A 27,007-nucleotide genomic window follows, 5' to 3' on the forward strand; every position below is an offset into this window, starting at 1 on the left:
TTACACCAGGTCAGTTCCCTGCAATTCCCTCACCCACACAATCAAGAGCAGCCACTGGATCTCCTTGTTACAGACTCTTTTGTCATCACTTGGCATGCAATCAACAGAGGTGACACCAATTACTCGTGTCACAGCTTCTAGGGAAGACGGAGATGTATGAAATCCAGCACAGGGGCCATCCATCAAGGCTTGAGAGGGGGGCCAAGGGTCTGTCATGGTGACAGGGAGTTGAGGGAAACTGGAGTCTCTCAGGACAGCTGGTTAGCTAAGTGTATTCTATCATCAGAATTGACGCCTTGGCAGTGGAGCAGAGCCCAATGTGAGGGACTCGGCCTTTCAGAGTCAGGTATCCATCCAGGCCCAAGTGCCTACCCCTCCTCCCACCCACCAGTGTTGGGTCAAGCTGGGCTCTCCCTACCTCCCGAACCCCTGGGGTTTTGATTGTTCTGACCCCTTCCCTGGAATCTGCCCCGCCCCAGCTCCCAAGTCCACTTGTTAAAACCCCGCTCTTCCTTCAAAGCGCCGATCAAATGTTATCTCTTTTGTGAAACCTTCCCAAATTTACTCTCCTCCAGTTTGAACGTGCTTTCTTTCTCCAGGCTGACCCGTGGTAGGTAGTTTTCTATGCTTTCAAGACAGAAAATTTCCAGCCTGTCCCAGTAACAAGTAATTTATTAAATATTTACTGTGGCATGTTCACGTTTCTCACAAACACTTACTCTCACAAACGCTTACTCTCACAAACAGCTGGGTACCGAGACCGTTTCGATAGATGGGTAAACTGAGGTTCAGAGACACTGGTAACTTGCCCCAGATCACACAGTTGGTAAGCAGAGTGTGGCAGCTGAGGAATCTTGTACCTACAGAGGATAGCAGGACAGAGTGGGGATTGCCAGCGGAGCCTTTGAAAGCTGCCAGTGTGCCCTTGATGACCCTGAAGCAGAAGGAGGCTGAGAAGGTCTGGTCCTGGCAAATCCCACCAGCCTCAGGAGGGCACTGGGCTTTAAGGAGTGACTGGCAGTGGAGACAGAAGGCTGCCCATATTTGTGGGTCATGGGGACTACTCAAGAGATTTTGCAGATTTACCAGCACGTGTGGGTCTGGATGAGAAAGTCAGGGAGGTGACTCAGCTGCTGTAGTTCAGAGCGGGAAGGGACTCTAGGAATGTTGTAGATGAGGAAATAGGCCCAGAATGTTGTAGATGGGATGAGAAGGCTGGCCTAAAGTCACCAAGCTCAGGACAGAAGAGCTGAGATGGGAGCCCCTCCCCCTCCAGTTCCCCACACTGCCAGGACTGTCCCCCTTCTTCTTAGGAGGCAACAGTTAGCTGGCACAGACTTCTTCAGTGTAGATCTTGCATCCAAGAAACCATTAAATTGTGGCAGTTTTAGGGGCTACTCAAGACGTGCCCTTCAATGAATTCATGGTGGGTGGCACGTGGCCACTGCCAATGACTGCCTTTTCTAACTTCTGCTTCGCAGTTGAGGACAAATACTGGTGCCTGGGCCTATGCCTTGCACTCCTGCCCGGGAGGAGACTCAGGTGTCATCCTGGCTCTCCACCCCATTGTCACCCTATCTCTGTGCTGCCCCAGATCACAGGCACAGGTCTTGATTTGCTTGATGTCATAGGTTACCTCAAAATATAAAACATGAAAAATGCACTCAGTCCACCCCCCACACCCCCTCAGCTCCCTGCTGCCTCCTGCAGAGCCTGAGGACACCAGGGATTAGAAAGTGCAGCCATTAGCACTTTTCTTACTTAAAGTGACCCTGTTGCATTCATTAATTAAACCTCCTCTGCCTCAGAGAGAGAGAGAGAGATGCCAAGGAGTTATTCCTACTTAAAGCCGGGGGTGAGGGTAGGTTCCATCCTATCCATTGAAAGGAAAAGTGGTAGCAGAAACATAAGGTCCCAAGACAGGAACGCGGACACCTCCCCTTTGTTCATCCCTCCCCACCCCTGAAGAGAACCAGGAACCAGGGTAAATGGGAAATCCGCAAAGTTTTCACACTCCCATCCTCCAGGCGCAGAGGGCGGCAGAGGAGGGGTTTTCAGAGCTGCAGGAGAATGTACTGGGAAACGAAGAAAAAAAACAGCCTAGAAAATGTGAATCGGCTCCGGGAGCAGCGTAATGGGAAGATTTCAGCGTGATGTATGGTGCTGGGGATGTTATTAATGGTTTGCTGATTTTTACCTTTAAAACCTTTGGGCAGATTATTTATTATGTCTTTGGCGTGCCTATGATCTATGGAGGGGGCACTAATCTGCGAACACAGCCACCCATGTCCCTGCTCCTCTACAGCTTCTAATTAGGCTGGGATGCTGCCCTCCCTGCCCGCCACGCTCTCCGCCCACAGGAGCAGGGGAGACAGCCCTGACTCTGCGGCTCAGGCTCAGGCTGTGGAGCAAACTCGGGCCAGCAAATCAGGGAATCCCTTTTCTAGGCCTGATTCTGCTTTAACTTGCTATGTAACCTTGGGCCAAGGCATGAACTCTCTGGACCTCTGTGCTCTTATCTTTCAAACCAGTCCACTGAGCTACACAAGATCTGGATGCAGAAATACAAATGGCAGAGCCAGGATGTAGCAGGTGCATGGCTGTCCTGGTCTGAAAGACTCATGCTTCTGTTACACAGAGGACTGGAAACCAGTAACGCTCTTGCAGTCACCAGCCCCAGAAGCCAGGTGTTTCTGGGTAAGATGGGAAGTCATTCTTTCTTGTTCCGGCTCCCCTGTTGTGGCTGTTAACTAGGGAGTTCCTCACAAATCCTGGCTCCCATAGCTGGGAAGGGATGGCTGGGCCCTCCAAGCACATGGGTGCCCTGAGTCATTCTCCTGGTCAGGCACAGAGCCAGGACTAGAAGGCAGGTGCAGCAGGAAGGCCATCTTGATGATCAGAGTGCATGGTTTCAGGCAGAAACACCTGGACTAGAGAAGACCACACCCCTCATGGTGGCCTGGCCCCCATCTCCCAGGAAACCGGAGGTGGGGGGAGGGCAAGGATCCTGCTAGTCCAGGTTTCTCTCTGTCTCATCGTCTGCCCCCCAGCCCAACAGTATCTCACACCTCTCTTAGATTTCCAGTCTAAGACTGGGTCTGTGTTTTGGGGACCTGGTTGTTGGGTGGGTCTCTGAGCCAGGGCCAACCTTGAGCTGCCAGTTCTGCTGGCTGAAGCCTAGTCTTCCCTAAGGCATGGGGAGAGGCCTGCCCTCGTGTTGGACAAAGCTCTATCCTACTTCTTCAAAAGTGCCCGAGGAGTTTCAAAATTTCCACACCCCTCCTCCTCCATTATAATGAGTCTCTTTTGCCTTCCAGAACAGGCATCTCTCAGGTGATACTGGCCTGGGGTCCTCAGAGCTCCTTCCTCAACTAGGCAGCATTTTGGTGACTCTCAGCTCCCTCTCTGCCCTATACCCACTACCCACAGACCACCACCCCCATATACCACGTAACTCCCCATGGTTCTTCCTAACTGCTGTCACCTCCAACCTCCAGTCCCCTGATCCCCAGTCTCAGCTCATGGCAAACTTACCCCATCCTGGCTCCAGTTCTTCCTGGCTGGAAGCTCCCACACCACCGCTGTCACTAGTCAAACTACCTCAGGAAACCTGGTCTTTTAGCTCCATAGTTGCTCTTTAGCAAGCCATTCTTGTTGTACTTCCCAGTCTTCTCAGTCACCCTCTGGGTTTTTCTGTTGTTGCTGCCCCGGTAGGCACATGGAAGAGAAACACTGTTAATCCACTTATCTGTCAAGAGGGTAGCACTGCTAATCAGTAAACCCCAGGGAGGGGCCATACAGGTACAGAGAGAGGGACATCAGGAGCACAGTTTTACTTCTGCATCCTCAGCAGCTGGCATGTGGCCTGGCATGAAACAGCTGCTCAACATATGTTGGTTGAAAGAACTAACAAATGTCAATCAGTGGATAGTGTGCCCCAAAATGCTGGTCTAACTAATGCAGGAAAACTCTATCATAATGAGTTTTTGCAGTGCTGTTGTGACATCCAGTTGCAATGAACCCACTGGCAGAAATCATAATCTCCACCTGCAAGACCAGGTTGAGCTAAACATCATCTAGTTTCATAGTAAGAACAAAGAACCCTGGGTGCAGGAGGGGAGAAACTCAGTTTACCCTGTAGATGTCTTATCTCCTTCCCCTAGCCCTTAAATTCAGAACATTTTGTGGATTTTATTCTGATATGCATTTGGGAAGGTCAGGTGTGCTTGGAAGGCAGAGGTCAAAGAGCGGAAGAAAGATAATTGCTCCTTAATTGTAGAACAAAAGATTTAGAAAGCATTCTCCTTAGCTCTGGGTCCCCAGCATTTTCTGGAGATGCCTATCCTGTCAGGACCTGTTTCCCACAGGGCAAGAAAAAGCTCACCATGCTGGGGCAGAGCAAAAGAGGATGTGGGGCTCAGCCTTTTCCAAGAAAATGAATCACTCCAACTTTTACCCTTCCCACCATTCCATCCATTGTACCCAATGAGTATCTGTCCCTGGATTTGTCCTTTCCCGGAATGACTGTGATTGATGGAGCTTTGAAAGGTCACTCAGTTCATCACTTTGCCTTGAGGTAGGGTGCTCCCAAGTCAGTCTGGAATGTTAGGAGTGATCTCATTCTTTATGGGAGAGAGTGGGAAGAGTCAGAAATCAGGAGAGGGATGCTCATCCACTCATAGCCCTGTGCCACTGTGGAAGCCATGGTATTCTCAAACTTCAGTCCCCTCAGCTGTAAAATGCAGCAATAGTAATACCCATGGTGGCTGAGGTGGGACCACCCATCTTCGTGAGGGACTGGCCCACATGTTGCAAGGTGTTCAGCATCCTAACCCCTGTACCCCAAACTTCACTAGTTCCTCCAGCCATTGTTACAAATGAAAACATTAATGCTTTTCCAAGGCTTCCCTCAGTTGGAAAACCATAGGTTCCCTGTTCCTTATCAGGGATAAGCCAGTGGGGGTGTCAGGGATCCAAACAAGGAGGGTGGGCCCTGGGGTGGGGAGACATTGTCTGGAGTAAGATGTGAGAACCTGGAAGGTTCAGCCCTGCAGGCCAAGGGCAGGACTGCAAATAGAAATATGACAGCCTTATAGGGTTATGGCAAGGATTAAAGGTGGAGAATGTACGTAAAAGCCTATATTTGCCTGATATACATTAGAAGGGCAATAAGAGGTCATGGATTATCTTAGGGACAAGGGAAGTTGTACCTTCAAGAGCAAGGTAGACCCTCCATCAAAAGGCATCCCAGACAGAGCTGAATTTCCAAGTGAAGGACTCAAGCCCAGATGAAAGACAGTGGTCTAGTTACTGGAATGGAGACTGAAAGCAGGCCCACTTGATCTAAGGGCTGCTTTTAAATACCTCTGGCCAAAGGTCAGGGCTATCCAAGATCCAAGGGATTCAAGTGGCCTTCACTATGGGGCTGTATACATGACCACACTCCCTCTGGAGACTTCGTTCATGCTTGGCTCCAGAGATCCTGGCTCTTCACTATTCACAGTCCAAACACATGTATGACTTCCCTATTCCTTTGCCCCTGTAATCATCTCCACCTGGAATGCCCTTTCCTTCACCTTCTACACCAAAGCTCATCCTTCAAGACCCAGGCCAAGTATCATTATCTCCTGGTACTTTCCTGGACAGCCCAGCTGGAAGGGCCTCTTGCTCATGTCAAGTATCCATATTTTACTCACATGGTGCTCTCCTCCAACAACACCATGGCAGCCTGTGTTTTAGGGGAAGTTCCCTCATTCCCCAAATAAAAATGCCCCAAGTTGTTTTTCTTTGACTGGTATAGCTGACTCTGCTGAATAAAAAGAACAAAATAACAGTGAGAACAACTGATAGTATTTATTGACAACTTTCCAGGTAAGCAAGGCACCATGCTAATTGCTTTGTGTATTCTCTCTGAACCATATCCACAATTCCAGGAAGTGAGTACTATTATTTACCTTGATTTTCACATGAAGGAGATTAAGTAAATGGTGACTGGTGGTGGAAGTGAGGTTAGAGCCCCTCAGTTAACCTCTAAAGTCCATACCACTAACCACTGTGCTCTGCCATTTCTCTAGTGTTGCTTCAAGGAGAGTCCAGGCAAGACCAAGCTGTGGTCACAGTCCTGGGAAAAGCAAATAGGAAGAAAATAGCCTCCTCCCAAAGCTTCAACAAAATACTTTAGTAAAAGTTTAAGATTCTTCCAAATCATTAACAAAAGGGTCTGTGGAGTCTATATGTGTAGGGTAATTTGTAAGAAGTCAGGAGCATCATTCTGGATGATTACAGCCTCTTGCCTAATTATAGCTAGAAGTAACATGGTGAGGTTTATCTTTTAGATAGATGACGGAGGTCATGGTGAGGATAAACCTGAGTGGAGCAAGGTGAGAAATGCGGAGACTGTCTTAGGCAGGTGATAGTAACAGTGAGAACTGAATCACCAGGCCTGGGAAGTTTTAGTAGAACAAAGAGAGAGGACCTGATGGACTTGGTGAAAGAAGAGGTGAGTCTAGGAGGGATAGTGGGGTGTCATGGGTGTTGTTGGGGAGAAATGAGTCTAGGAGAGATGATGCCAGGTATGAGCATGTGCCAGTTCTGAGCATGGAAAGGGAAAGGCTGAGAAAGGAGATGAGTTCTACTCTGTATGTGTTGTTCCTAAGGAAAATGTAGGGCCTGAAAACTTAGAGAGGTACCTGGGCTGAAGCCCTGGATTTGGGAGTCATCAGCAGAAAACTAGGAGCAGCAACAGCAAGAACAAGTGAGGTCATTCAGTGAAATGAGGAAAAGAGAAGAATCATGAGCTGCCATGGGGAGACCTCAGCATTTCAGGTTCACATGCAGGCCATGGAGGAAGCACCAGAGATGGACTACTGGGGGCCCATGAAGATGAGACATTGTTTTAAGCCAGGGGAGCATCATTAAGAGTGTCGGCCCTACCAATCAGCAAGATGACGAAAAATACCACATTGTTTGGAAAGTAGGCCACTAGCCATGATTTTAAGGTCAAGAGTGTGGTGCAGGATGGTGAGTTGAGATGGCAGGGTTTATAGATGAAAGTGGGGGAGGCGTAGCAGCAGCTGGGTCATGCTCCTCACCTGTGAGGCCTTCAATCAGTCATCTCATCAATGAACTGGGCACCTTGGGTTTGATCACCTGCAAACGAAGTCTAAAACCTTAAAACCCAGGAGGCTATGGGTGGGGCTCTATAAACCCCAGTAGAAAAGAAGGCATAGGTGAGGGTCTACAAGTGCCTCTGGGGTGAGGGTGTAGGAGCAGTGGGAAAGTGGAGGCCTGCCTAGAGGTGGAGAGCATGAGGCAGTTACCCTCTCCTCCTGGATACTGGGGCTCAGCTCAAATGCTGGGAATGACCACCAGTCTGAGGGTTGAAGACCCTGGGCTGAGTACCCCAGGAGACCAGGTCTGGGGAAGCTCCAGGGGAAGTCATGAAACAAGTGTGGGTTCCATTGCCCAGGGTAACTTGGTTAGTGAGAGGGCATGAGTTCAGGGACCTTTGCTGCCCAGATCTGTGTCTGCCCCAGGTGAGACCCATAGACAACCAGGGGGCCCAGGCTGTCAGCTGGGCCTCTGGATCTGGGATTTGGAGGTGGGTGGGAGAACCAGCTGAGGGAAATTTCTATTTACCCACCCTAATTGCTTCTCCAGAAAGGGAAGCAGAGAAAGGTTGCTGTGGCTCGCCTATGCTGTCCTTTGGGCAGACCACATCATGAGGGAGAGCAGGGAAACTGTGTGTGGCAGGGGTTGGGGGTGGAGTGCTGGAGGGCTGGCAAGGCTGGGGAGAGGTGCACAGCCTCTCTGAGGAACCCCAGTTCTGGTAGGATTACCTGACCACAGATTGCAAGCGTCAACTCGGCGAGGCAGTCAGGGAGAGGTAGGTATGTGGGCTTTCCTCCAGGGGTTTGTGAGAAACTCACATTCCTGAGTCCCACCTCAGACACACTGAATCAGAGTTTTCTGAGTGGAACTGTCCACTTGAATGAAGTTCTCTAGGTGGAAACCCAGACCTATGATTTGTTTGGAAATCTTTCAGGATGTGTCCTCCTCAAAGCTGCACCTGCCTGGAGAGCTTCACAGATGAAGGTCAGGTTACTACCCGCCCCCCTCCCCACCCTGGGACACCTGAGAAGGGCTCTTGTAGAGATAAAGCCTAGGTCTCAGGGACAGACTCAGATGCAGGGGAATTGAGGGGAAGAGGAAGGTGGATGGGCATGCAGGTGAGGTGAGCACAGGTCTGGTTACAAGGCAGGGCGTTTGCGGCTCTTCTCACTCCTCAGCAGGGCCTCTTTAAGCTCTGGGAAGGAGGAGTCTGAAGTAAGACATGGTATCTGGTATCAGCATGGCCACTTATCTCACTGTGTGCTTTAGGCAATTACCTTTTTCAGGATGGGTCTGTCTTCTCACCTGGGAAAAGAAGCTGGACCAAGTCAGTGATGAGCCAGCTCAAGAGAACACTGGATACGTCTGAGAGCTTGACAACATAGCTGTGCTGGGGCTCTAAATCAGACAATAAAGTCAGAATCTCTGGGCACAAGTTCTGGACATGGGGGTCTTTGGTTCTCAGCTGCTGAAAGACAGTCCTTTCGAGCTAGAGCCTCTGATCCCCACTGGCTAGACAACAGGATGGAGAGAAGAGCTTGGCTTCTTTCACTAGTGTTCACTTCTCTCTCCAACTTAGTTCAAGGACAAATCCCTGGCTGGAAATATTTTAAGGACTTTGACAACCCTTTGAGTCACAAATGAATCGGGTTTGGAATCAGGGATTCGGGTTAAGACTACAGGAATGCTAACACTTTCCCGAGATGCTACATATCAGAGGCCTGAACCCTGCTACACGGCATGATCACCACAGTGAGGAGGGGCTGGGGAGGAGACTCAAAGAGCTCCACCTTCCCGGATGGCCCTGAATTCTCTGTCTCCGAGTCAGAAGAAAACAGAGTTTTCCATTAACAACGACTTTTAAAAGATAAAGGGCAGAAATATTTGGGAGCTTAAGGGAGGTGAGTTTGTAACTAAAAGGAGAATCCCACAGAAAGATAATTCTCCAGCTTAATTTATAGCTTTATGAAACCAGCTTATCTCCAGCTCCCGATATCTGTATGTAAGTAAATCATTACTAAGGACATAATGCAATCAGCTGAGCAAACCGATCCTATCTAATTTACTTTTCTAAGTCTTAACTATTTTGCAGTAAGTTCATTCAACAAAGTGTTGATCACCTTTAGTTAATTAATTTATTTATGGGGCCTGAATCGAAATGAAGAAAATATGATATGGTGGGGAAAGGACAGGGACCTTAGACTCTGAAATATCTGTGTTTCAATCTTGGCTTTATCCCTAAGGAGCTGCCTGAGTTCAGAGAAGTTTATGTATGTCTTCTCTGTTGCTGTTGCTTCATTTGTGACACAGGGTGACAGTGTGGACTTGCCTCGTTCACAGACATGTGAAGAGTATACGTACAGGGGCGCCTGGGTGGCTCAGTGGGTTAAAGCCTCTGCCTTTGGCTCAGGTCATGGTCTTAGGGTCCTGGGATCGAGCCCCGCATCGGGCTCTCTGCTCAGCGGGAAGCCTGCTTCCTCCTCTCTCTGCCTACCTCTCTGACTACTTGTAATCTCTGTCTATCAAATAAATAAATAAAAATCTTTAGAAAAAAAAGAGTATACGTACTTGTAATATGGTCACTGACACATAACAGACATTGAAAACATAGCAGTGCTAATGAAAATATTTCTATTTTCCCAATGTGAGTACAGTGAAGCTTCATGTGTTAGCTCATCTACTTTTCAACAATACAGTGAGGAAAACAGTCCTTTCACAGTTGAAACTGAGGTGCTAGTGCTGGGACTTGAGCTTATAGGTCATGCAACTCCAAATCCCAAGCTGTTGTGTTCTCAGGATCAGAGACAGACAACACCATTTTCATGAAGTGCCAGGGAAGGCTGTCTCTGTCATTTGGGCAGGTCAGCTTAGGAAACACAAATGTTGGAATATTTATTAGAGGGATGACTGGGGACCTCAAGCCACAGAAGAAGTGCATGGTGTATATGTCATGTCAACTAACAGTGACAAGTTCTGGACAACTCTGCATGTCACCGTATTTTAAAAAAGCTCACAATACAACCTCCTCCACTGAGGGCTGCTGGCTAGGGCACCAGTGTGTGTGTGTGTGTGTGTGTGTGTGTGTGTGTGTGTGTGTATTTCTAATGTAAACACTTTGAATAATCACCTCCATCAGGGGGCCTAGATGGCTCAGTTGATTAAGCATCCAGTTCTTGATTTTGGCTCAGGTCATGATCTCATGGTCCTGGGATCCTGCCCTGAGTCAGGCTCCATGCTCAGCGTGGAGTCTGCTTGTCTCTCTCCCTCTGCCCCTCCCCACTCTCTAAAATAACTAAATAAATAAAATCCTAAAAAAAAAAAAGAAAGAAAGAAAGAAAACCCTACAACAAAAAACTTTACAGCACATCAAATTTTATTAAGAACATCTCCAGCACTTAGAAACAGTAGGTGACTGCAGGCTTGAGGATCCAGCTTACATTCAACATTCACTTATTCTTAATTTTTTACTATTTTAAATTTTTACTTATTTTTTATTAGTAGTATTTACATTTTAACAACCAGGAGGCAATACCTGTCCTTGTAGCATCAACTTCCACTTTAATAATTCTAAATACACAGAATGGTCATGTAGGAACAGGAATGCTGGTGAAAACCAGTCAAAGAAATTCTGCCCCATCAGGAGCTCCCTACTCAGACAGGGCTTGGTCAAGGCTTGATGTGGAAGGATGCAGAGAAAGGGCATTTTTTTTTAATCTCAAAAATGATAACCAGAATATTAACAAAAAATTATAAAGGGCACATGCAAATCAGTTCATCCAAAAAAAAAAAAAAAAAAGCTAGGCTCTCAGTTGAAAATGGGCAAAAGGCATACATATAAAATTTATACGCAAATAGCTTCTTAATAAACATAGAAAACTCTTTAATCTCACTAGCAATTAAATATGTCAAAAATAGTACCACATTAAAATGAGGTACTATTTCTTGCCCATAAAATAGGAAAAGATTTCTCATTTTGAACAGTTATACCAAATACTGATGAATGCGTGGTGGGCCAGGTGTTGTAAATTAGTACAGACCTTTAGAAAAGCAATTTGGCAGCACGATATCAAAAGCCTAGGAAAAGCTGATATTTTTGGTGAAATAATTCTGAGCCTGGGAATCTATTCTAGGGAAATCATCTGCAGTTGAGGCAGAGAAATGTTAAGGAAAAAAAACAAAACAAAACAAAACCAAAATAATGAAACCCATCTAAATGGTCCACATTAGGGAAATGGCTAAGTAAAGTGTTTTATATTTGCATAATAAATTATTCAGGCATTAAAAATAGTTTTATGAAAAAAAGTTATGTGAAGATTTTGAGATAAATTGGGGGAAATTCTTGCATTGTTAAAGAAAAATAAAAGAAGTGTATGAGTTCAACCATCAAATCATTAGGAAAAATTGGGAAGGAACTGTAGGCAACTGCTACATTAGTCTTTTCTGAGTGATGGGATTATGGATGACTACTTTTCCTTCTTCCTGCTTTTTTTGCCTTTCCCAATTTTCTCCATTACCAGTATGTATATTCATGAATATGTATATGAATTAGCAACGTACACTTGGACTTTGGGGCTGAGAACAAACTTTGTCCAATGACCCTGAATTTGTCCGTATCTTCCAAGTATTCACATCTGCAGAGTCACCAAATTTATTCAAGACTAGAAAAAAAGCACCTCAAAGTGGAATGAGGTGAATGCCAAGAGAGGCCAAGGAGAAAAATAACTGGAGATCAATAGGGAAAAGAATGAGAGCAAAAAACAAACACACAAACAAAAACTCTCCCGGAACATTTCCAGTCAGTTTCATCCTCTTGGGTTCAGCAGGAAAATGGAGGGGTCCAGTTGACCTGGGATAACAGGGCAGATCTGAGATAACCCTCCTTCACGCTGAGCATGGGATTGCCCAGTGGGGCCCTGGGAAGCTCCAGAATTTAGAACCCAGGGACAGTGTGGTGTGGCTATGTCCTGTGGCAAGTCCTGATCTTTCTCCAAGCTGCTTGTACATCTTCAGGGGACCAAGCCTCGCTCAGGTGTGTAGATAAGTGTAAATAAAAACAGACTCATGACCGCCTTGCAGCTGGAGCTCTAGAAATCTAAGTCATCTTGGCCAAAGTCATCTGTCCTGTCCGTGGTGAAGTTTTTAAACCTCATTTCTGTGAAAGTAGGAGTTTTAACTACCTTCTCAACTTCTAGGCCAGAAGGCTCACCTGCTGCCTGCTCTGGAGTCCTTGGGCCCGAGGGGGCTCCTTCTTGCTCAGAAGCGGAGATTTCTGGATACATGCCTGTGACTTTTCTCTCTGAACCAGGGACCCCCTTGGACTCCTCTTCGATGCTCTTCATGTCTCTGCTCAAAGGCTTTTCTTCAGAGCCTTTCTGAGAGAGCTGAGAGCAGTTTCCCAGAGAAGATATGTTGGAGGAAGTGAGACCTGCTTTCCAACCTGACCTCTGGTGGGGGCTGTCTCCACCTAGGGTAGAGGGCAGTGCTGGCTCTCCCTCTTGATCTGGGCTGCTGTTTCCAGAAGTCTCACCCAGCTGACCCTGTCCGGAGCCAGCCTCTGGGCTACCTTCTTTCTCCCCTTGGTTTCCGCCCCCTGACTCTGATTGCCCCTCTCCTTCAGCTTCCCAGGCCTCTGAAGTTTTGACACCATCGTCCTGTCCTCCTGGACTTGAGTCATCTCTTCCTGAGGCTTCACCTTCCAAACTGGTGTCAGCCCCAGAGCCCTCTTCTGTGTTTTCTTCCTTTCCATCAGAGCCCTGCTCTTCCCCACCTGCTCCCTCTGGGATACTGCCTCGATCAGCACCTGTGATCCCTTCTCTCTTCTGAGCAGTTGCCTCCTCCTCTTCCCCTTGGTGGTCTCCATCTTTGCCAAGGGTCTGGCTGCTCTCACCCTCATCCTGCTCCTCTGGCCCGGGGTCCTGGCCTAACCCCAGCTCCAGGCCTCCTTTGGACTCCTGGATGGTCCCTGTCCCCAAGGGGTCCACCTGAAGTGGCTCCATCCCTCCCTCCTTAAGGGATGTCTTTGCAGCCTCCCCACTAGCACACCCTCTTTTCTTCTGCAGAATATGCTGCAGGTCGAAGGCCTTTTCGATGGGTGCTCTGGGTGCCCCTGTTGTGTCCTTTGGGGACATGGGGGTCACTTTCTTCCTCATGCAGGCCTCACAGGGACAAAACTCTTCACCCTCAGCCTCCCCAACCAGCCAGGTGCCCAGGGTTCCACTGAGGGTGGACGCATCCTCCTCCATGGGGAAGGAGCTGGGCCCCTGGCTTCTAGCCTGCCCAGAGAAGGCCGAGAGGTGCCGCAAGCCCTGGAGGCGACGTCTGCGCTGCTCTGTCTGCAGAGACAGCTCCCACCGGAGGGCTTCCCGGGCCGGTGTCTTCCCCCCTGCCCGGTTCTGGATCTTCCGAAGCTCATTCTCAGTGCTCTCTCGGAGCCGCCAGTCCAGGTCCTGCTGCAGCTCTGCTACCATCTGGTCCAGCAGGCGGTCGTTCTGCAGACTCCAGCGGGCTCGGAGCTCAGCTGTGGCGCTGGCAAGGTGAGCCATGAAGGCCTTCTCCATCTTCCTCAGCAACCTGGACACCCAGAGGACATCAGGGTCCAGAGGCACTCTGTGGGCCCGAGAAGAGCTCCTCTCCCCAGGCCCCTGGGTGTGCTTGGCCTGGGTTTGCACATGGCATGGCTCAGCTGCTTTGGGCAGCTTCTCCAAACCAGGCTCCATTTGGGGACCGCTGGTATTCGGATCCCTCTCGCTGAGGCTCCTAGGGAGCTCTGTGGGTTTCTCTCTTTCCCCTGGAGGACAAAGTAGAGTGGAGGCAGGGTCTCCCCCTGCTTCCTCTTCCTGCCCACTCTTAACTTCCTGGGCTCCCTCCGCATCCTGAGAGTTGGCCTCTGACAGTTCTTGTCCCATGACTCTTTCCTCTTCTGGGAATCCCTGGACACCCTCTCCTTGCAGTGCTGCTATTTCTTTTTCTTCTCCAACTTTCTCTAGCAGGGCCTCCTCATCTTGCGCTGTATTTTCAACCTCTTGGTCCAGGTTATGTCCCAGAACCTGCCCCCCGCTGTTTCTCTCTGCCTCATCTTTTCTGCTGGCACAAGTCCATGCTTGGGAATTTGAAGAGGCTGTGGAACCACTCAGCTGTTGGTTTCCTTGATCCTCTTGGTTCTCCGAGTTTCTAGAATCAGACCTCTGGGAGGGGATTTTCAAGGGCAATGCTATCTTCTCAGGGACCAGGGCACATTCCATGGCACAGGGTCCACTGCCCTCCCCTGAGCCTCCGGAACCACTGTGGACATCCACACCAGATGAGGATGTCGGCGTGAAGTCCTCAGTCATGATGTCAGACCTGAGGCCTGGCAGAGCCTGGCACCAGCCAAGCTCCCAGAGCCCCAAGTCCAGCTCACCTCGCCTGAGGTCACATCCCGGCCACAGGGCCTGGAAGGTGCTCAGGAGCTCCTGGTACCGAGGAGAATCTATAAACCTCACTTTGCCAGTGGGAGGCCCAAGATCTTCATCAAAGAAGTGGAGCCCAGCAAGACAGGTGATAAGGCCCTGGGCAGAGTGGCTGAGCCTCCTGCCCGCTGTGTTGGACACTTCAGGCAGGCTGCTGGGCCGGCCCTGCTTGGAGCCCATCAGTACCTTCATGATCTGTATGGATGCAGAGACCTTGTGAGGTAGCACACACTGGCCCACATGACAGTCTGCGGCCATGGCTTTGCTTGCTCCAGCTTCCCTGGGGTCTTCTGAAACTCCATTACAAGGAAGACCCTCTTCTGACTTGAGATCAGCATCACCAGTTATTGGTAAGGCTTCATCTGGTTCTGCTTTCTCGCTGGTGGCCCCTTCATGTGACAGTTGTCTGACCTGTGTTGGCTCCCCTAGACATTCTGGGGAATGTCGGTCCACAGGGTCCTCCTTGGGGCCTTCTGGGTCATCCCCTGCCACATCTGTGCTCTCACCCACCATCTCACATTTCATGGGTATGGGCTCCTCTGGAATGTTGCTCAGCCATTCATGGACTACGGTGTCTGGTGAGGCTTGGGGCAGAGCACCCAGCACCATTCTGCCATCTTTCTCTTGCCCCTCTAGGCTTTCCCCTCTACCAGTAACCTTCTTCCCCTGGTATATTCTCCCAGACCTGGGGCCACAGCTGGAACTGCCCCTTCTCAAGCCTTTGACTGCTTTCCCCATAGCCCCTGACTGAGAGCCAGGGGGTCGGGGGCACCACGCATCAAGCATTCCCTCCCCCAGCTCTCCCCCACCTGGCCTGCAGTCAGCCCTGGGGCTGCTGCTACATGAAGGGTGTTTATTGACAAAAGGCCATGTTCTTGGGGGAGTGGGACAGTATCTGCTGCATGCCAAGGAGACCTCAGAGAAGGGCCCCAGGCTTCCCAATGCCTGGGAGGTCTGCAGGGCATGAGACTTACAACTGGGGGTCCTGTGGAACAGGCATGTGCTGATCAATGAGCAGCTGCAGGCTTGATGGGCTCCTGGCATCCCTGTGTCGGGCTGTCCAACTGGCAGAACTAAAGGCCAGGAAGGTTTGGGAATGCTGCCCCCTGCCTTTTTGTCTAGACCATCAGCTTGGTTGCTCAAAGAGTCTGATGTGTTGGAAGGTGTGGGAGCTGATGAGCATGCCCTGAACTCAGGGTACCCTTCAGCCTCAGCAGAGGGAGGGTATGGGGAATAGAAATTGGAAGCGCAGTCAGAATTGCTCACAGGGGTAATGAGCGCACTGCTGACCCCCTGTGCATACTGGGAATGAAGAGAGGCAGAGAAGGGCGACCCTGTATCCTGGGAGTCCTGGTTCCTGGTACTGGATGAGTTTGCTGAAAGGGGTGGCACTGGGCCATTTGGGCAAACCCTGCCTCTGCTGGGAGGTCCCGGCATTTGCCTGGGCATGGGTGAGTCAGGTGGGCAGTGGGTATGCCTTCGGGTGTGGTGTTGACTGGGGCAGCCTATCTGAGCCCCTCGGCTGAGACCAGAAATGCTGGGTGAGGACAGAGCACTGGCTCTGCCCTTCATTCTTCTCTTGCCTGGGACTGAGGCACAGGCAGAAGGTGGAGAACATCCTTCTGCAGTGTCTCCAGAGCCAGAATGACCTGGAGTCAGGGGCAGTCTCATCCCAGACCTACCCTCAGCCTGGGAGCTCCTGGTACCCTGTCCATTCTCTTCTGCCTGGGAGTCCTCATTCCTCAAAGACAAGGGACTCACCGTGGGAGGACTGGGGCCTTCTCCCTGAAAGGCCTTTGTTCGGGAGGTAGTCATGGCCCTTGTCTTGCTCTGGCAGCCCTGGTGCTGTTCACTCCTTTCACTAGACTCCTCGTGAGAACCAGCACTCCCTGAGGAGTCAGAAAGAGCACCTACCGTGCCTCGGGTCTGGGGCTTCAGGCAGCTGTGGTGTTCCCTGCTGCCATGCCCTGCTCCCTGCCGACCTGGGGCCTCCCTAGTCCGTGATGGGCCATCACTTTCCCACCCTGCTCCCCTCTGGGAGGCAGCCCCCGAGGCTGAATGTAGGTCACAGTTGCCCACGCTGCCCTCTGGAGACCTGGAGCAGCAGGAGGGGTTTGACTCGGAGTCTTTGGGGGGTCTGTTGCTGGAGGCAGGACTGTCACTGTCCTTGCTGCTTCTTTTCTTTCTAGTGAACCCTTTGCTACAGGGTCTCCTGGAGTGGGAGTGTTGAGTCAGCCTGGATCTCCTCCGAGAGGCCATCCCCTCTCCTTGGGTGGAGTACAGGGGGTTCATCCAGATCTCATACCTGGACCCTGGCTGCCACAGGCTTTGGCCACAAGCTTCTTCACATCCTGCCTCACAGGGCCCCTGTCCCTGTGCCTTAGGTTCTGAGGAGCCCCCAGGGTGGTCCTCCCACACACAGCGGAGGGAACCCACCTCCCCCAGGACAGGGACCTCCTCACTGGCTGCTGTCAGGGCGCTGGCCCTCCCTACCCTCCTGGACCATAAGAGTGCGTCCTCACCAAGTAGGTGGAAGCGGACTTTCATCTCTACAGACAAGCTGCCATCTTCGTTCATGTGGATCTTTTTCTCAACATCATCACTGGCCACCAATGGGCCAAGCTGGGCAGGTATGTCCTGAGGGTGTCCATCATGAGCGAGGTCCATCTGAGCATGATGCAGGGACACTGGGGGGTCGCTGAGACCAGACCTCTCTGATAGCAAGGAAAACCGCTGTGGCCGGCTGCCCGACCTGGACCTTGAGTGGATCACACTCTGCTTGGCCTTTGGCCCCCAGCTTCCTGGCACACAATGAAAGTATGAGAAAAGAGGAAAGATAGTGAGCTACTAGGGGGAGCTTCAGGATCGGAGAATAAAGGCTAATCATGAGCCTTTCATCACCTAAACATCCTGCCACCCCCAAAACCACAAAGTAAGGACAAACCATTCTAGAATGATTATCCAGTCTGTAATTTAGGAACCAGCTTTGAGATGAACTTTAAGTCTGAATTCTGTCTCAACTCTGCCACTTCCTTGCTGTGTAGTTTTTGGCAGAGCCTCTTTACTGAGTTGTAAAATAATAATGGTAGGTTTGTTTTGATGATGCAGGGCAATGAACATAAAACTTTCTGCAGAGTTGCTAGCACAAAGTATGTTCTCAATAGACAACAGAGTTGGCAGGCAGAGCAGCAGCCCAACTGACTCGTGCCCACCCCCAACACAGGAAGCAAAATCAATAAGATGCTGCATAGGTGCCTGATTGTAAACTGCAAAATGCTTTGCAATTATTAGTGGTGATTTATCATCCTAACACTCATCAAGCTTTGGGGGTGATAAATGATTGCAAGAAAGGACCTGGACACACAATACCAAGTCCTGATAGTCCAGCCTGCACTCTAGTCATGAAAAAGAAGAAAAGGGAGCCCTTGAAGGAAGAAAAAGTGATCCCAAGTAATAATGAAGCCCTTAGTGCTTTCTCATTTAATCTCCTCCTGCTTGGGAAGAGGAAAGGGCTAGTGGAGGCTGAGCCTATGGCCAGCAAAAGAACAGATCCTTCCACTTGAGTCCTTCTAGACAGAAGGTTTTGCCAAGTTCTGCTCTTCCATAAGCACGTAATGAGATTGGGAGCTCCTCCAAAGGGGGGCTCTGTGGATAAAAGGTCTTTGTACCTCTAGCACCTGGCATGCAGTAATCACCAAAACCATTATTGTCACTTCTTAGCAGCATTTCACAAAGGATATTATTTTGTTTATTCACCAAATTGGCACATTTCCATTCCAATAATTTTGCTGAAAATTTCAACCTGCAGTTGTTAATTATGCTTTTAAAATAATGTGTTTTTGAATAACAACACTTATACTCTGGCACATAGTAGGCTTTTTGGAGAGATATACATATAGTTGGATCAGTTGGATGTACAGATTGATGAATAGATGGAGGATTAATGATCATTGTTAGTTTTAGTCCATTTGGCTTCTATTGTTGCCTAAGGGAGTCATGAAAGATTCAGATGCCAAATACCCATGGTCCATTGCCTCCATAATGTCATGTCCACCATTGTCCTTAATAAAGCTTATTTTAGATCCTAGAAACTCAGAGTTTAAGATCTCCTAATCCCTGTTCTCTTTAAATACCAGACTCCCCTCTCTCACACACCAGTCAAATTTCAACCCAATTAAGATCGATGGCAGTATAAAAGAAGAATAGGCAAGGATGACCCAAAACAACTGGGATACATAAAAATTGGAGCCAAAAGGCAGGTTTTTAAAATTATCTGGAAGGGATATCTGCCTAGTCCTACTGAACCACTGTCCAGTGCAAACAAAATTGGGGAAACTCTAAAACTAACTCACCAGTTTTGTTTCTTGGAGTCTGCCCAGATAAAGTTTCAATTCCATATCTTCTAGAATCTTCCATTGCCAGAGGTTTGAAAGACTCATAGCCGGCACATACTAGCACTGAGGGACTGTGGATCAGACCCTTCAGAGAGTCCACCTGAAGAAGGAGAATGTTGAGTTAGGAAGCCTAGTTTGCAGAGCTCATCTACCCAGGAGACATAGGAAAGGAATAATCCCATCACTCTGACCCTTTGCTGAAGTTTGCACATCTTACCCCAGAATTCTGATCCTATCCACTTGCCATAATACCTCCATAACTAGCTGGGGGCTTAGGTCCTATCACCATGACCTTCCTCTCTACCTATACCTCTCCCTCCACCCACTATAAGTCTTGTGGTTTAGGGGTTCTTCTGGATGCCTCAGGTGGAAAACACTTCAAGAAGTCTTTGGCTTGCTTCCCTGCCCACCCTTGCAGCCTCCAGAATATGTATTTTTTTTTTTAAGCAACCAAAGCAAAAGGGCCTCCAGGTTCCCTATGGAAATCTGATTGACTATCTCACTCATTTCCCACAAAGAGTTCTCTCCTGGGTCCAATCTTTGTTTTCCTGTATAATATTGAGCCCATCACCTCTGCTTTCAGCCCTCTGGAACAGAGAAGGGCAAGGCTGCTCTCTGCACAGGCTCATCCAATGATTCCCTAGGCTCCAGACCAGAGGCTTATGCCATCCTTTCCCACCTACCCTAGGACATCCTGGGCTAGATGCTGAGCAGACAATTGCATTCCAAGAAACAGGTCCCTGCTTTTAGAAAAATTTCCATGGCTCTGAGGCCCCTATGGCACATGTGAGACTATGCACTATTTATGACATTATATTGAAATTGGCATTGTTGAGGGATTTAGTTTCATCTTCAAAGGGCTGAATCTGTTCTTCTTTATTTTCTCAAATCAGAAGGGTATGTTCATTAACAAGGAAATGAGAAAAAGAGAACTCTTGCATACTCTCCCCACAAATGACACTAAATTAGCTGTCCACCAGGTCTTTCAACCTAGTTAATTAGAAGTTTCTTTCAAATTACTAAGCACATTTCTTTGTTGATTTAGAACTCTACTGCATCAAAAAAATACAAACATAAACCAAGTCTATCAATTTACAGATGTAGTCATACTTCTAGGAAATTAGACTTTCCCAAGTGGGAAAAAAAGAACTCAGGGCTAAATGATGCTCTCATCCTAAAAAGAGGTCAAGGTTTAGGATCCACACACAGAAAGAGGTTTATTGAGAGGATCTTGAGAGTGTTCACCTAGTCAAGGATCTGAAATCTGATAACCATGCCACAGCCTGCCTTGGGGAGCAATGAGACCATTTTGTTTACAGAAACTCTAATAGTTCTACATTAAGTCTATATGAAAACACACTAATATATTTTCTCCAATTAACTTATTTTTGTACCTGCTCTCTCCATTTCGCCATACCCACTAAACTGTAGCTAATTGAAGGTAGGTACCTAGCCTTATTTTCTGTATCCTCTGCATGTAGCACATGCTGATACACAGCAAATGTGCCATAATTTAGGAGTTTTCTTTTATTATGACTCTGACATTATTAGTGTTGATTCTGTCATTTGCCAGCCATGCAACTATGAGCAAATTACTTAACTTTTGTGCCTCAATTTTCTTACCTATACAAAGGAAGTAATAACATGAATTGCCTTGTGAGTTTGTGTGGTAGAGGTCATGTCCTAGATTAGTTAACCTCTATTTTACTCTCTTTCTGGTATAATTTCCAGTATGGCAGAGTATACAAAGCTCTATATACATTTTCTGGACTCCCTTGCAGCTAGAATTCTAACTATGAAATCATTTCTAATAATTAGATGCACTTGCACAAGGTAAGAGAAATGACAGTGAAGGAGAACACTTCTTTTGCTTTTGACTGTTGCCACAAAAAAAAAAAAAGTGTCAAAAGTATGAAGGGGTGTGTGCAGCTGAAATGGCAAAAGCCACACTCATTGTCCCAGTACCTAGTCACCAGCATTCTGGTTATCAACAGACAGCAGTAGCACATGACCCACCTGATTCCAGAGCACAGAAATGGTGGGCTAATACTGAACTAGTTATTCCAGGGACTTCATCCCAACAACCCACTTGCTTGATTGTATTAAATGTATCTTCCCAGATGGGTCAATTCTGTGATATTCTGGGAATTATTTCCAGAAATCAAGCCTATGCTCCTCCAGCTCTCCAATCTTTAAGCCCAAAACTCTCTGTGCATAATTTCTTCATGCTTAAGATACTTACAGAGTTTTCTGTTGCCTATACTGAATCATCACTGATTCAAGGTGCAGTATCAGATATTGTTGCAGGCAATGGAGCCTCAAGGATAGGAGCCTTGAATTAGTCATCTGACCTGATTGGGTTTGAAGGCAGTGATAATCTGGTTACAATGGGATACTGGTGGTCTCTGGCACAAAGTGATAAACAGGCTCTTGAATTATCACGTCTGATAGTAGAATGCAGCTTACTGAGAGCAAGACTTTGACCATCACTGGCTTCCATGATAGACCTTTTTCATGAGAATGAGAGCTACAAGGACTATGGAGTAGGCTGGCTTCTCTGACTTAAAAAAAATGGCAAGCTCAAGGTCTAAACTCTCAGTTCAGGGATAGCCAGAAGACTTGGGTGTTTCCATTACTACTATAAAAGAATGTCTTTTCTATTGTTGCCAAACATCAGATGCAGAAACAGATTCTTCTAGTTGTTGAAATAAAACTGAAATGATTGTTTTGTGATCCATCAAGCCATAAAGCAAGTGTGTCAAAGCAGCACCCCATCATCAGGAGGTGGTGACATGGACTAGATCAGGCTCCAAACATTTGAACGGAAGGCATAAGTAATTTTCATGAGTCACACTCCCATTTCACCTGCTTCTGCTGCATTGCCACCTCTCCTGCCCTCCCATTTACAACTTCCTGGAGGAGTTCCCTATGACCACTTAACTGAAGAAGAAAATATTTGATTTTGGGTTTCAGATGATTTCACAGGATATGCTGACACAAGTCAAAAGTTGATTGTTACACCATTACAGACCTACTTGGGGGGCCATGAAGGGCAGTGAGGAAGGAAAGTACAAGACACAGTGTGATTTGATTGGCTACTTTTCATGTAAGGAGCAATGGCAGAAAGTCCTATGGCAATTCATAGGCAGTGGCTAGCATTTCAAACTGACAATCAGGGCCTTGGATGGAACAAGACTGGAGGGTTGGTGACAAGGAACTCTAGAGAAAAATCTAAATGGGTCTCCCAGAATGTGCCTGGAGAATAAGAACATTTGTGTCCCATGGAATTCCCACCAGAAGGTGATAATCATGTGGACAAATGACCTATTTTAATGGCTATTAGTCATTCTTTTCCTTCAACCACCTCAAGGGGTGCTCAGTTGGTTCATGAGCAGAGTGGCAAAGTAAACATGAACTAGGAATGTAAAGTACCTTATTCATGTGGGTCTGATGCCATGTCTGCTGAGAGTCCAATCTTCCAAGAGCAGAAATCCATGCTAAACTTGGGCCCAAACACTTGAGATTTGCCGCATACCTTGAGGTGCTCAGACATCCAACTCATGAGTCATTTCATCTCATTTCTTTAGGTCAGAGAAGCCAGCCTTCATAGTCCTTGCAGCTCTCATTCTCATTAGAAAGGTCTATCATGGCAGCCAATGATGGTCATTGAACCCCTCCATCAGGGGGAGAGTAAGAAATGTGGATTCACTGGAATAGACACTAATTTTGAATATATATTTCCTTCCTTGCCCAAATCCTTCTTCCAGTATCACCATCTGTGGACTTACTGAATACCTCATTCATCATTGCCATAATCCATGAGAATTACTTTTATCCAAAGAACTGATTTCATAGCAAAAGGAGTGAGGCAATGCACAAACACCCATGGAGTTCACTGTGTAGCCATATCCCCATCACCCAAAAGTAACTATAACTTATAGAACAGTGGATCATCCTATGGGCACCAGCTCAAAGGAATCAATTTATAATGTTGAGGCATTATCTTGCAAGATGTGATATGTGCTCTGGACTGGCAACCACTCTAGAGTATAGTGCTGTTTCTGCACAGACAACAGATACCTGGGAATTAAAGGGTGGGAATGAGAACAGCTCCTCTCACTATTACACCTATGACCTAGCTACAGACATTTTGCTTCCCACCCCAACAACTTCAGGCTCTGCTAGTTTGGAGGACTCTGGGTCCAAGGGAAAATGTCCCCACCAGGAGACACAACAGGGGGTCATTGAAGTTGAAAGTTTAGACAGTCCCTTGGCTATATGAACCAAGAGGCAACAAAGGGGGTTCTGTGTTGAATGGGTCTGTAACGGGTCTCTCAGAATGAGAGTTTGGATCCTATTCAAACTTGGTTAGGGGGAATAGGATGCTATTACGTAAATAGGGTCAGGGAAAAAGTAATCTATAGCCCAGGGAATCTGTTGGGTGATTTCTGTGGCTGCCATATTCAGTGGTAAAAATTAACACAAGAATACAACAACTCAGGAAGGACCCCCAAGGGCTCAGAGTCTGCAGGAATGATGTAGCACATGCTAGCACATTGTAAATGCACTATAATTTAGATGATGGAAATGGTCCACAGCCACTCTACCATAGCTATAACCATATTCAGCTGAGGTGTTGGCAGAGGGCAGAGGGAACATAAAATGGACAGTAGGAAACCTAGTACCATCAATGGCCTTGCAGTAGGTAACCTAGTTTTCTTCACAACTCTGCTAAGCATAAATCAATATTCTATGTTTTGCCCTTGCCTCCCTCTAGCACTTTTTATAAGGTATTTTAGTGACTTGACAGTTAAATCTTAGGACAGAGACTACAAAGGTGGGCTTGTGCCCAGAGGATGGATGGTACAGTGCTGATGTGACTCTGGGGATAAGGCAAATGTATTTTGATTGTAGGAAAGGTAGCTACATACTTAGGTGGGAATATGCTGCTGTAGCTGCTGCTTGTAAATTTAAGCAGTGGTAAAATAGTGTATGCAGGTGTTAAGTAGCGATAGGATTAGATTACCGGGAAACTGTTGATTAGATCAAGCCACCTCCATCCTCCATCCTGTGCACCTATGGTATACATTCATGTTCTGCAGGAGCTGAAAAGGCAAAAGTTATATTCACTAGCCTTCTCCACAGTTCAGGCTGTATGCAGATTGGGTTCTCCATCAATTAGATGCACTTGATCAAGTCTGGGAAAGCAAGGAGGGCAGACACCATCTCTTCTTGATTCTGATTGTTGTTGCTGTGAAGGAAATGTGTGGGTACCAGGAGGCCATAGCAGCCCAGGCAGCAGGCTAGTCCCGGAACCCCAGTGCTCCTGCGTGTCAAGAGTGCCAAGATGCAGCTGTGGCAGTTTCCTGGTCCCAGCTTTATAAGCTTGGATACCACTTCAGAGAAGTATCCTTGAACCAATAATCACAGTAGCTTCAAGCAGGGTAGTAGCTTCCTGCACTATGCTGGGAGGTATTCCTGTAGATCCAGCTTAGAGCTCATGCCTCCAGCTGTCCAAATTTTGGGAATCCCATAATATTCTGCATTAGATTACTTTCTGCTCAAGGTACTTTGAGGAGCTTTTGTTTTTCACACTGAACTCTTCCTGAAATAGGTGATATTGGATAATAGAAGAATTGGATACGAAAATAATAAAAATGTTCAAGGCACCGTGTCTGGCACTCACTAAGCACTCACTAAATGGTAACCAAAATGCAAATAATAATTGCTTGTTTAACTGACTGCCTGTCTCCACTCCTTTAATTTACCTTTAATCAGTAGCAATGCAATCAGTGTCTCTTTTCAAGGAATAACCTCCCCATTCCATTTAAGTATTTTGATTTGAGGTCCAGAGAGCTTTTTAAAGGAAATAGCATACCTCAACAACCTACCTTTTTCCCACTCGTCGTGTACACCTGCTTCACAGGAAAGTGCAAAAGATCTGAGGCTTTGCTGAGAAAGGCTGTCATGTTTCTTGTATTTCTATGGCTGAGAACCAGAGTCTGCTGGAATCTAGGGTCTCCATTCTTAACCAGCATTATCTTCCTTGGGGCTTTAGGACCCTTGCAGGAAGAGGATGTTCCTGGTGCTTCACACCAGCTTTCAAGATCCCTTGATTGCTGAGTAGATGGACTTCTCCATTGTGACCAACCTGGCCTACTGGGTGTTTTGGGGGGCTTCTTATCAGAGCAGAGGTAGCAACCACCATCTTCCAGCTGTTCCAGGGCACTGAGGCCATGCAGGCCACGGGGTGTGGTGACAGAGCGCACCCCAAAGGAGAGAGGCACACGCTGAGAAAGCTCGTCCATTAGAGCACCAAAGCTCTTGAAAGCTCGTTGGTCAACAGCCAAGCGAACCCCAGCAAATTGGGGATCCCCTCGCTTGAGGAAGGTTATCTTCTTGGCTGGCGTGACCTGGGTGACAGAGGGAGTCCGGGCCATGGAAGGCAGGAAGCACTCACGGTGTCTCAGGGTCTGGGCATCCCTTAAGGTGCTGTTCATGGTGGAAAGGCCCAGGCAGCTGGAGTGGATCAGAGGAGGAGAATCAGAGAGCAACCCAGGGGAATTTGCCTTTCCTCTCTCCCCTTTGTTACAGAGATACTTCTAGACCATCCCAAGTTTGTACCACTCAGCTTTGTGGAAGCTAGCTAATCCCTTTTGGTGGAATAGAAGAAAGGCCAAAGGTCTGGCACCAGACAGATATGAATTTGAATCCCAACTGCCCACTTACTATCTGTGTGATCCAGGAGGTTAGTGACATAATCTGTGTCTTGGTGGATCCCACCTGTAACATGCAGCCATATTCACTCTGCATAGTGCAAGTTCTCATCTGTAACCCAGGGGAACTCTCAGCTCTCTGGATTCGTGTCTTCTGGTGCCAGGTGAGCTGAATCCCTTGGCCCCAAACCCCTCAGGGACAGGAGTATAGACAAGGAGACTTGTAACCCAAAGAGGATACCACCATGTCTTCTCATTATTATATGGTGATGTTTGCTTTAAAGTAAAAAGAATGTCTCCTTCCTCTCATCCCTCCAAGGTCTTTGGAAGATGCATGATGGACCCTCTGGGAGAATACCCCGGCCCACTGCTAGGGGGCTTAGCCTAGTCTTGATAGGGTTGAGCCCTTTCATCCAACTGTTTGTTTCCATTCCCACTTAGGGAAACCCCACTGTCTTGCCGGGAGTTTGCAAAAGCCTCCTACAGGAACTCCCTGTCATTACCATGCTCTGTTCTGTGTACCTGCTGGCCAAGTTGTCCTGAAACCCAGCTTTACCTGGGCATTTCCTGTGCTCCAAACCCTTCATATGGTTCCCCAGTGTCTGCAGAAGAAGCTCAGGCTTGTTACCCTGCAATTTGAGGGTCCCTCAGGCTTCCTTCTGGTTGCCCTCTTGAGCCTCAGCTCCTGCTTCTTTCCCACAGGAGTTCTTCACTCCCACCCAGCCTCCTGGCTCCCAGACTCTGCCTGCATGGCACTTCTCATCCTTCTGCACCCTGCCTTGGAGTCCCTCCTTTGTGGAGCCTGCCTCAACCCTCCAGTCTGGGGCAACCCCATTTTCAGTACAACTTCCCCAACATTTCCTATATCCTGGGACTGTATCCTTCTTGGCCAAGTACCCCAAGGCTGGGATGCAAGTCTGTACTCCCTGGGGCTCCGAGCCCCATGCTCCATCTCAGTATAGATCAGGAATCCAGGAAATACACACTGATTACTAACACAAATATTTCACAGATCCTCCTAACAATGCTTAATCCTGTCAGTAAACTGACACTTGGTGAATTACAGTCAGGTGAGGAGTCTTTCCCACTCCCACATGGTTCAGACCACTGCAGGACCCTCATAAATGTGCACACTGCAAGGAAACGTGGTCTTCCCTGCTGTAGCCATGAGTCCCATTTATGGCTCAGGAGCCCCCATCTCCCTTCCTTACCTTTGCTCTCTATCTTATCCACATTCATCTCAGGAGAAAGAACTCTTCTCTCATTTTCAAAAGCATGGTGCACAAAGAGGTCTTATAATCCTCTCTCATCTCTGCTACGAACTTTATAATTAGCTTCT

General features: G+C 47.9%; 1 protein-coding gene across 1 annotated transcript; it reads right to left on the reverse strand.

The window, feature by feature from the left end:
* LOC111153097 (RP1 like 1) lies at positions 1-25,452 on the reverse strand. Its single transcript, XM_022511890.1, has 5 exons — positions 24,844-25,452; positions 18,911-19,052; positions 12,878-17,359; positions 720-860; positions 1-137 (listed from the first exon to the last, which is right to left on the reverse strand). Exons 1-5 carry the CDS (start codon positions 25,450-25,452, stop codon positions 1-3), a joined length of 5,511 nt encoding a protein of 1,836 aa, XP_022367598.1.
* Between the last annotated feature and the right edge of the window lie 1,555 nt (positions 25,453-27,007).

Source organism: Enhydra lutris, unplaced genomic scaffold (assembly GCF_002288905.1).
Source record: "Enhydra lutris kenyoni isolate GAN:26980312 unplaced genomic scaffold, ASM228890v2 scaffoldscaffold3, whole genome shotgun sequence".
NCBI lineage: Eukaryota > Metazoa > Chordata > Mammalia > Carnivora > Mustelidae > Enhydra > Enhydra lutris.

What these genes read in the sequence shown, in the direction of transcription:
- LOC111153097 (XM_022511890.1), bottom strand. Translation starts at nt 25,452, where the DNA reads ATGAACAGCACCTTAAGGGATGCCCAGACCCTGAGACACCGTGAGTGC. An exon ending in ACACGACGAGTGGGAAAAAG is followed by an intron (nt 19,053 to 24,843) that starts GTAGGTTGTTGA and finishes CTCCTTCTTCAG; the next exon opens with GTGGACTCTCTGAAGGGTCT. An exon ending in GACTCCAAGAAACAAAACTG is followed by an intron (nt 17,360 to 18,910) that starts GTGAGTTAGTTT and finishes ATTGTGTGCCAG; the next exon opens with GAAGCTGGGGGCCAAAGGCC.